The sequence below is a fragment of the Merops nubicus genome, unplaced genomic scaffold (genome assembly GCF_000691845.1).
Source record: "Merops nubicus isolate BGI_N331 unplaced genomic scaffold, ASM69184v1 scaffold935, whole genome shotgun sequence".
Classification (NCBI taxonomy): Eukaryota; Metazoa; Chordata; class Aves; order Coraciiformes; family Meropidae; genus Merops; species Merops nubicus.
The window spans coordinates 5,061-16,029 of record NW_008608736.1 but is presented as its reverse complement, the minus strand read 5'-3'; the positions used below and the strand labels follow the sequence as shown (position 1 = coordinate 16,029).

The 10,969-nt window shown below is 36.8% G+C and overlaps 1 protein-coding gene across 2 annotated transcripts in view; it reads left to right on the top strand.

Annotated features, from left to right (window-relative positions):
• The window catches only part of CBX3 (chromobox homolog 3), a 9,173-nt gene extending 1,077 nt beyond the window's left edge, over window positions 1-8,096 (top strand). Inside the window, exons 2-6 of one of the 2 annotated variants that reach the window (XM_008940322.1) lie at window positions 816-965; window positions 2,838-2,980; window positions 4,544-4,709; window positions 5,832-5,926; window positions 7,460-8,096. In XM_008940322.1, the coding sequence (XP_008938570.1) occupies window positions 924-965; window positions 2,838-2,980; window positions 4,544-4,709; window positions 5,832-5,926; window positions 7,460-7,586 (573 nt within the window). In that variant the 5' untranslated portion in view covers window positions 816-923 and the 3' untranslated portion in view covers window positions 7,587-8,096. The remainder of the gene's footprint in view (window positions 1-815; window positions 966-2,837; window positions 2,981-4,543; window positions 4,710-5,831; window positions 5,927-7,459) is intronic. The other variant, XM_008940323.1, reaches the window with a different exon arrangement.
• Window positions 8,097-10,969: the final 2,873 nt, after the last annotated feature.

Below are 10,969 nucleotides of genomic sequence, written 5' to 3'. Positions count from 1 at the left end.
GAAAGAGGCAGTTAGGCAGGCTGGGGAGGGGGTGCCACAGGGCGAGGAAAGAATCTGTGAATGCAGTATTATTAATCTTCTGATGTTGTTTAGAATTTTGCTGCACAGGTCAGGAAAATCAGTTATGGTTCCCATGGGAACCATAACTAATTCTGCTTCATATTATGTATTTGCATGCAAAACCTAAATGTATTAAGGGATAGTGAAGCTTTGGGACTGTAATTCCAATGTTGATACCTTTCGTATGTTAAAACCCTTCACCACAGTGTCCTGTCAGCATTTTAATCTTGCCCCTCAAAGGGTGATATCCCTGGATCTGCATCTGTCATATGTGACTTCTGAATGCAGAAAGGGAAGTGAGCCAGAGATGAGCATTAAGTGATGCCCAAGGTGCAGCTTACAACATGTAACCCTAGTGAAGGCAACTTTATGAGTCTGGTGGATGTTTAGCATCCTGTAATTTCAGCCAGGTACCACATTCACTTGTGGGCCAAGATTTACATTGGCTTGTGTAATCTCAGAATGTACAGGTTTTTAACAAATGTTCAGTATTTCTGCAGGTTCTGCAATCAAGTATTATTTTAATAGGTTGGGAAGGCTCAAGAGTTTGGAAAGCAGTGCTGATGCACACAAGACCTTATCAAATCTCTAATATTAAACCAAAAAGCATCGTACTTTGGATTTTGTTATTTTTTACTGCACTTGAAGAAAAAAAAATACAGAGCCTCATGACATTAATTTTCTTCTGTGGAAGATTATATAGATACTTAAGTCTTAGAAAGTAAAAAAAAAAAAAAAAAGTTGCTTTGATACAGAAATCCGAAATATTTATCTTTAAGTGACAAGAATTAGTGAAGCCGAAAAGAGTACCAGAAAACAATCTTCCATTGAATCAAAGAATTTTAGTCCAACGGAGAACACAGATGGAGATGTTCCCCACTTGTAGCCTGCTTGCCTCATCACCAGTAATTATAATGTTATTACTATGGTATAGTGAGTCTGTGTCTTCCCTGCTCCCCTTCCCCCCCTCTTCTTTTTTTGTTTGTTCCTTTCCCTCATCTCTATTTTTCACACTTGCCATTTCTTGGAAGAAGCTGCCTTCATAGAAGCGTTGGACATCTTCATGGTTTTATTTTCTTTCAATTTCAGTCTTACCTTTTTTTTCCTGTGGAGGCAAGAAAAGCCCATGTGCCTAAGTTGACACTTTTCAGACATGAGTGCTGTGGTCAAAATACACCTGGAATATGCAGGCAGTTAAAACCTAACTGGAAATACATATTCTATTAGATAGTTTCTTTTCTGTGTTTCTAAATCAAACCAAATGTCACATGAGATGTAATCATGTACAGAAACTTGCTGTTTGAAAGAGAAAGTGGAAACTTTTCCTTCTTTTCATTCTTTGCACCTTCAGTTTTTGCGTTACTAACCAGAGTAAAGCTATTTTGATGAGGGAGGGAAAAGATTAATAATTAAAAATAAGGGGCATAAAGACAGGGCTTTGTAAAGAAAGAGTCGGCTTCAAATCTTCAGATCACAAGAATAAGAGTATTTCTTGTGTCTGATACACATTTTGGTTTTTTACCTTTCACATCAAGGCAAAATTCTTCAAAGTCCAGAAATCTAACAATTTCAAAATCGCTTTGCAATATTCTCAGACTAACCCACATTAATTCTAGAGGGAGGACTAGAGAAAGGCCATCAGGCAAATAGAGGTCCTCTGTGATTTTTGTCTGTTTTCTGTTCTGTAGGAAGTGCGTTAGTGAGCGGTTAGTTCTGTCTGCTTTGGCTTAGGGTGCTGCATGACTGTATGTTCTAGGAGATTCATTCTGCTCCTGTTAGTTCATGGCTGCCACTTTAAGTTTCCTTACAAGGTGCAGTCCAAAACTGCAAGCAAACTGCTTTCGTTCTGCTCGTGCTCCAGAAATGCTGTAAAACAACATAACAGGCTCGTTCCAACCTTTTTGAGATTACAGACAAGGAAATCATTAAATGTGTCCTTCTATTACCATTTAATTGTGCCTTATTAAACTGGCAATGCCTTGAGGATGATGTGGATGTAATATTTATTTTAAGAACTTAAAGAATATTTGAAGTTTCAAATGTAAACTTAGAACACTTAAAAAGTTTTTTAAGTTAGCAAAGTTTCATTTACATGTTAAGTGCTGTACTTAAGTGTAGATGTCTTTAATTTTGCACCTTTGTGACGTCTGTTTGAATCTAAGTCACACTGGTGCTGGCTGAGAAAGGGACTGCAGTAGTGGAATGCTCCTAGCATGCATCCTGTTCAGTAGTTACAGGTTATTGTTGAGTATTTTGCTTCTTGCAGCAATACATTGTAAACTTTGTTCCCATCAGCTTTTTTTTTTTTTTTTTTTTAACGGTAGTAACCACCTTTTTTCAGTACCATCCCTTTTCTATTTGCACATTTTCACAGTTCCCTTATATTACTTTACTTCTGCCTTATGCTGTTTCTCGCCCTCTGCCTTTTTACAGGCATAGAGTTAACTTTCAGAAGCTTCATAAATTTTTAAGCATGTAGCACTGAGAAATTTATAAGGAAAGTAGAGACACTTAAGTGTATGGACAAAAAACTTTCACCTTTTTAAAAACTGGTGTTGGGTATGTCATTAAAGAACTGAAAAAAAACCCAAAACATTAACATGTCTTGCTCGGGTTACCTGACCGCATGCCCTAATGTAAAAGGAGTCTGAGCTTCTGGCTTTAGTGTGGATAAGTACATGATTCTTTGCTGTTTACTAAGCAAAGTTGGATTTGGCCAGTGGAGTAACTGTGTAAAACAAAAGAATGAATAATTTCATTCTTAATTTCTTTTGTAGCACAAAATGGGAAAGAAACAGAATGGCAAAGGTAAAAAAGTTGAAGAGGCAGAGCCTGAAGAATTTGTTGTGGAGAAAGTCCTCGACAGACGTGTTGTAAATGGAAAGGTGGAATACTACTTGAAGTGGAAAGGATTTACAGAGTAAGGCATTACCTATTTTTTTTTTTTCCTGACAGAATGCTAAATACTAACCTTTTATTTGAAATGGCTACGTAGAGGGGATTGGGTGATAGAGAGGTGTTTTAAAGAACCTCAAGGGAAGGACCTCCATAAACGCCTATTCAAGTGGGGCAGTCAAGTACGAAAATAAAGTAGAAGATAGGTAGCTTAGTGTTTGTGCCAAGTACTGAACTTTCTACCATGTTCGTGATTTTTCTTTTACCACGATTCTTTGATTTAGCTTGTGCATTATTATCTGTCAAGGTAAGCTAGTCTGACAGTTGTTATATATATGGTGGAAGGAATGTTACTTCTGAGTGAGAAATTTTGCAGGGATTTAAACCGAGGGCAGCTCTGAAGTGATGAATGTGAAGCAGATTGTTTATTATTCATTCTTCTGAACTGCTCTCAAATTAGGTGAATTTGCATAACAGATTCTGTAGCATGGTTGCCTTCACTAGGTATACCCAAAAGGTATCTTTTGAGTTTCTTTTCCAGGACTTAGGGAAGCACAAGAAAACCCTGTAATAGACTTTAAAAGTTGGTTGTTAAAGAAGGCGCATAGTTGTGCCCCCTCCCTCTCTCCCGTGACACATCTAGCAGACTACTAACTGAGAAAAGGTGATGCACCTAGCATTTGAAAATAAGTGGTTACATGTGCAGTCATGTTATCGTTGCATACCTCCCAAAATGATTGCATTGCAACATTCTGCATTCTAACACCTGAAATTTGGGTAATGGTAAGTGCAGCAATGCAAACCACATCGTGCTTAGTATTCAAGGGTCTGATCTGAAGTTACAAAAATATGTTTTAGTAACTGGAAGTAGTTTGGAGGCATCCTGCTTGTGCTGGAGCACTGTGGCAGTATTTGTGCGTGAGGACTTGTGATGAGGTGCTTAGTTGTTGTAGGGAACGTTTATGGACTTTATGGACTTCTTAACATTTTGTTTAACAAAATGCAAGCTCTCTGGAACATTCGCAGCACCCAGCTCTGGACGTGAAACCTTTGACCACATTACCTCCTGTGGTCAGCTGAAGGAGGAAGATAAGTTCTAGGTATAGTTGAGCTCAGTGCTCAACTTTGGAGAGTATTCCTCATGCACGGGAGCTTAGACATATATACGTAACTCTGCTTGCAGTGAGCGTTGTGTGCCTTCTCTTCTCTGTAAGCCTTAGGGGCTTGTATCGTGTAGTTCGTTTGCATGGAAAATCTTGAGAGGAACCAGGGAAGTGAGTCAGTTTAAATGGACATGTAGGTTTTGGTGGAGTGGAAATTGGCTTGTTGTGACTCCTATGAGCCTGCCCAGATATAGGAGTTAATAGAGCTGCTTATTCTGTATCTCCGGCTTAAGAATATTGTTTTTCAACAATAGCAGCGCATATTTCTTTCAATCATCCAATACAGTACATGAAGGTTACTAAAGATGGCAAGGTAAGCATCCTTGGGTTTAAGAAACCTGACTTACATGATGAAAAAAAAAAAAATTGCTAGTTTTAAGTTTTTCTTCTTGTCCTAGTTTTACATAAATGTGTGTATGTTTCAGTGCTGACAACACATGGGAACCTGAAGAAAACTTAGATTGTCCAGAGCTAATTGAAGCTTTTCTGAACTCTCAGAAAGCTGGTAAAGAAAAAACAGATGGTGCCAAAAGAAAATCTTTGTCAGACAGTGAATCTGATGATAGTAAATCGAAGAAAAAACGTGATTCTGTAAGTATGTGTTCATGTGCATTGTTTTTCCCGCATTTCTCCTCCCTGTCCCCCCCAAATCCTTTTGTGACTTTGAGAATAAGACCAAACGTAGGTATAAAACTGTAAGTTTCACACAGCATCTGGAACTGTGGTTGAAAAAGGTAATCCTTCACGGTGGTTAATGAGAATGTTAAAAGTTCTTGCATTGTCCCAAAATGCTTACTGAATAATTGAAAGTAAGACTGGCTAAGTGTTACTTAGGAATGATCTGAAGTGGTCACTTTGTATTAGAGCAAGAGGCTTATGACTGGAACGAAGATGAAGTTCCATTTTGGCTTTCATATTTAGTATATGATTTTAAATAGGTGAATGGCAAGATACCAAAATGTGAATACCAGTCAGTTACTTAGATTAGGACCAGATGTGTTGGTGGAGAGGGATAGAAAGAGTGACTGAAGAAAGCCTACCTTTTCTTAAAGGGCTGGGTTTCTACACTTTAAATGAACAAACAACTTGAAAAATTTAGTGCTGGTAAACACAAAATAATGCCTATATAATGATGTACTCCTCAGTTCCTACTGTGAACCTAGAGGAGCTAATACAGGAAAAAGCCATGATAATCCTTACCACCAGTGCAGTCTCAGTGAGGATGCTGCAGTGGTTGTTCTCAGTAAAGGGTTGAGGTATTCCCCAAGGGTGCAGCTTCATGATTGACTTAAGCCAGTCCAAGCTTGTTGTTTTGCTGAAAAGGATGTGGTTTTCCCACTTACAGGAATGCATTTTTGCTTTGCCTCTTGTTACTTTTACTGGCCACACTTGTTTATCTACTAGAAGGATCTTTAGATTCCTTGTTTCATCTATTGAGTTTGCAGAAATAAATGCTAGAAACATTGATGTAAAAATCCTTCGTTGTTACTTTACATTTAAATGTCTTGACCTGAAGATCGGTCATGATATGGTAAAGCTAACATAATTTTCAAACAGTTATATGTAATTATAGCTTTTATAATTATGTAGGGCTATATTTTTTGTTCTGATACACGCACGTATATACGCACACACAAGAATGTATAGAGGTATCTCTAATGTCAAAACAATTTAATCTTAAACTAGATAACAATCTTCTAACTTACTCAATAGGTTGATAAACCAAGAGGGTTTGCAAGGGGTCTTGATCCTGAGCGGATAATCGGGGCTACAGATAGCAGCGGAGAGCTTATGTTCCTCATGAAATGGTAAGTCTTACATCCACAGTTCTTGTCCATATTAAGGAATGGCAAACATCTACATTTAGGCTAATGAGACAGCTTCATTTCAAGAGTAAGACAGAGAAGCTGGTAATCTACTTATTAACCTCATATTCTTAGAAAAAATGAGGCTTTTGTAATCAGTTAGTACTTAATCCCTCTTCCTTCAAAAACCCCAAATAACTTTACTTTCTGTTGGTTCAGTTCTACAGCAGAAATTTGAAAGGTAGATTTTGATAAAATATGGAAAAATGGGCATTTGTGTGGAAAAAGCTGGATCTTGGTCACGTTCTTGCTGAGGAAATGGCTGTCAGAGATCCAGCTTTACATTCAGTAAGCAGAAGCCAGCTGCTGGATAGCCAACCATTTAACCATCCATAGTGCCAGCTGCTCTGCCTGCAACCAAGTGGAAGCAAGTAGTGGAGGAATATGAGGTTGAGATGAAGAATAAATAATATGAAGGAGAGGTTTATCATTATGGGCTAGTAAGAGGGAGAAAGTGATGGGATGTGTTTGTGTTGTTGGGACAGTAGGTGGGGACCAGCTTCAGGAGCTACAGTGTTGACAGAAAGACTTGCCTTTTGAACAAGCAGGATGAAATCAGTACTTTCTTGTAGCTTAGAGAATACAAGAGATTTAACTAACGTTTGCTGGGGGTCAGATTTCCTATGGTGGTGGGATGAAAAGAATGATAGCTGCCCACATCCTTCAAGAAGGGCGTGAATTTTTTTTTTAATGGAATCAAACTGAGTGATTTCCAGAGAAATTATTTGCCATGTGATGTGCCTGCACTGATGAAGACAAATGCCTTGAAAGATTTTCACTTCTACGTCTTCAAATTCTCTATACATTTTGCAAAATACCGATCGTGACTATTTGGATTTCTGTAGTGGTAATTGGCAAAATTAAACAAAAAGAAAATGTACAAAAAGAAGCATTTCTTTTGTTCAGTTGCTGTTGATTTTTCATAACTGATTGTAGGTGACAAACATTAATATGAATACGTAAACACAAAACTGGCTTGTGAATGCAGCATACACTTTAAATTGGATTCTCGAGCATGTCCGACTGGAAAGTTTATTGTCCCAAGACAGCATTGAGAAATAGCAGTATGAAATACAGCAAGCTACTTGCATAACAGTAAATATAATTTGTATGCAAACACCACTGATGCTGTTGATTTTTAAAAGCCTAACTTTGAAATTTTGATTCTGCTTTAAAAGACAAAATTAGCAAAGTTTTACTTCTTTCATTGCATGCTGTGGTAGGTAACTGTACAAATCGTTCCCTTCGCATATGGCTTTCCCTTTCAAGCAGAAAAAAAAAAATGGGAAGGGAAGGAATATGCAGCTGTGAAATGTTGACATTAGGTTAGAAATTCTTGGTAGTTAGAGTGAAAGGTGTAGCGAAAACTGATTTCTAGCTGATGTTCCTTTCAGAACTTATGACCTGTCAAGAGCTGCAAAATTGACTGAATTTATAATTATGCATTTTCTTAAATCCCACTCTCTTCTACATCAGGAAAGACTCTGATGAGGCAGATCTGGTGCTGGCCAAAGAAGCTAACGTGAAGTGTCCTCAGATTGTAATTGCTTTTTATGAAGAGCGACTAACTTGGCATTCTTGCCCAGAAGATGAAGCACAATAATTGTTTGCATTGCTTTTTTATATACGTTAATATTAAAACCTGAAATTTGATTTATGAGCAATGTGAGAGGCATATGTTCTAACAAGAATCAAATTTGATATTTTTTTGAAGTAGTATGTTTTGCATCAACAGCAAGTAAATAAAAGCTTTCTGCAACTTGCTTCATTTATCGCAAGAGAGCATTTGATACTACTACTTCCTCCATATTAGGTAAAAGCTTTTATAAAACATTCATAAACTTCCATAGTTATGACAGAATCATACTGAATGTCTAAACAAACTCGCAGATGTTTTGTAGTCTTCTATACTATTGATGTGCATGTATCTTCTTTACCCAGACCTAGCCCTCTAAACCTGTAGTATCATTCTTTTTAGTATTTGGGATCACTTAGTCTCAAGAAGAGCAGGTGAAAAATAACTTTGTAGTACTTTGAATGTTACCAAACTGTATATTGTTTACTTTATTGTAAATACTGGTGAACAGTGGTCAATAAAATAGTTTTATATACTTCCTTTATACTGATAGGCTGTGACTCTTTTGAATCGGTATGATATTTCTGAACTTTGATATGCTAAGCTCTTGATTCGTAATATATTTAACTGTGATTTTTTGGGGTAGGTGGTAGATCGATCAATTAATATTACCCCATTGCTACTCTGTAATCACAGTACCAGACAAATAGGAGGCTTTGATGCTTGGGTTATTTTTGTTGAACAATTACCAAGATGTAAGTTTTTTTTTCAGCCAGGAAGGGCCTGTGAAATAATGTGCTTTGGGTACATAAACTTAAGTCACAGATAGCAACCATCCTGCCTGAGTATGGCTGCTGGTCACAAGACTGAGTGGCCTCTGCAGGTATACTAGGAAATATTTGAAATGTGTTGACAGTTACCATCTTTTGCTCTCATTTCAAGTCTAAATACAAGGCTATAATGTAACTCGTGGTGGTTCGTATGGAAGTATTCTTCAGGTGATGGCTACTTGCATAGCTCTGCCTTTGAAGTGGAATATTGTAATGAAGATACATAGGTCATACACTTTATACAAAAGACTTTGTTTCTATTTCAGATTGCATATTAAAGTGAGTCCTATAATCACCTGATTGGAGAATGCCTTCAGAAGGGCAGAAATAAGGGGTGGGGAGCTCAGGAGGAAGAAAGTTGTCTTTACCCTCTCTTTCAGTTATCATTTCTCTTTTCACTTACTTTCTTCTACACACCTTCTTTTATTTGCGTTTTGACTGCTGTGGTATCGTTTGCCTTGAGCTGTGCCTCTCTATACATAAATGGCCAAGCTTGTTTCAGAATTCCTCTAAATTTAGGGTTGTGAGTAGAAAACATAATCCTGTAATATGCTGCTGTCAGTGTCCTAGGTGAGGCAGTTTAAGATTGCCAGGCTGTGACTTCTCAGAAGGTTAAAAAAAGACAGATATTCCTGGAAGCCCTCATATGGTGCACTGAGGAGCAAATGAAGGAATGTAGTCTGTGCTTGATGGTACTGTTTCACAAATTACAACTGTTTGTCTTCTCAGTCTCAAAAGCCATTTACATTGTGAATGATAACTTTTTGCAAAACAACTTAATTGTAGTTCAAGACTGTGGTGGCTAAACTGATGCTAAATTTAAATTTAAATTACCTTTTTATATGTAACTGTCTTGTTGAGATTTTTATTACTGGGTTTGGGCAATATTCAGTTTCTGTCTATTTGTGGTTCTAGGAAAAATCAGACATCCCTGTTGCTGTGGGTGTTCCCTGTCACCAGGAAATGGTAATTCCAGAGCTTGGCTAGCTTCTCTTACCTGTTCCTTATGAGAAAGTGGGGGTAATTTGTCTATGTGCAAGTCTTCTACAGAGTTCACAGCTTCTTTGGGGCCTATAGTAGGAGTATTTATACTACTAGTATATAGGATTCTGAAATCCTTTCGTTTTTTTACCCAGGAGCTTGAGAAATACACAGGCTAAACAAGAATTCCAAAGCAGCTGGTGTTCTGCCTACTTCTTCAGTACGGAGTGCTTTATAAAGAATCTTAAACCCCTTATTCTACGGTTTGCATTTTATTGTCTGGAACTTTGCAGTTCCTATGCTTTGTTTGAAGTGTGCATATCAAGTTTATATGAAGTTGCTGATTCGAAGCGATACCGGTGAAAGCATTGATTTAAGTGATCGGTTATTGTTAGTGGTAGACAGTTTTTTGTTGAAGGTTAATTCTCAATTTGTAACCCTTCAAATACAGAATTGCAACTAGATACAGGTTTTACATTATATTTGGCTCTTTTTTCTGACTATCCATAAAAATGCAGTGTATTCACATTTAAAGAACTTTACAGCTTGTTATACAATTATTTAGAATTCTAATTTTTAACTTTATGATGGTAAAAATGATGACTGCTATTTGCTTTTTTTCCTTTTCTCTCCTCACTTTGTGTCATTTTGATAGTAATAACGCAACACTTTAAAGTTACAAGTTACATAACATTTTGCTGAATGTGCTGCATACATATGCAAAAAATCAACAAATGTTATTAATTTTAAATTAACTGATCAAATAAATGAGATATCTTCTGTAGTTAGTGAATTGTGCAGAGGTTTTTGGTCATTGTCCTTTCCTATACCAAAACAGGTATAATTTCAGGTTGTCATTTCATTATCATTCTGTGTTGATCCTTCTGTCCTGAAAACAAACAAACAAAAAACAACAACAAAAAGCCGACAAAACCACCACCAAAAAAAAAAAAAAAAAAAAAAAAAAAAACAAAACCCAACCAAACAGTTGTGCTTTCTTCAATACTCCTCCCCACAGTAGTATTGAAGTAACTGGTTTGAAGTAATAAGTATTGAAGTAGTATTGGCGGAAGAAAATACTCAAATGTAAACAGTATTTGTTTATTATTTATTATTAGGAGTACTAATTGTTCATTAGTGTATTGAATTAATTGCAAATCAATTAAAAAGCAATTACTGTCAAAGGGAATAAACCAAATATTAATACCTACAAAAAAAGCTTTTGGCATTGCAAGTAAATTCTATGAGCCCAGCACAAACAGATTTACAGGATTCGTGGGAATTTGAGATATATGGTCCAGTTCTCTTCAAAACTGCTTGATATTTTCTTAACAATAGAGTAGGTTCAGGACTCAGCATATGTTGCCATGATTTCAAATGTAACTAGAAGAACATTTTTCCTTTAACTGAAAATTATCATCTTATTTACTTGCCTCAGGTAGGCTCTTGCACTATTAAAAGATTGTCCTCCTTTCCTCTTGGAGGAGCTTTCTCCAACATCAGAGTTTTCCTTACTGTTGGTGTCCTTCTCTTCCTGTTTAGAATTTCTTCTCAAAATACCACTGTGTATTCAATTTTTGGATTTAGCTGCTTCTAGTA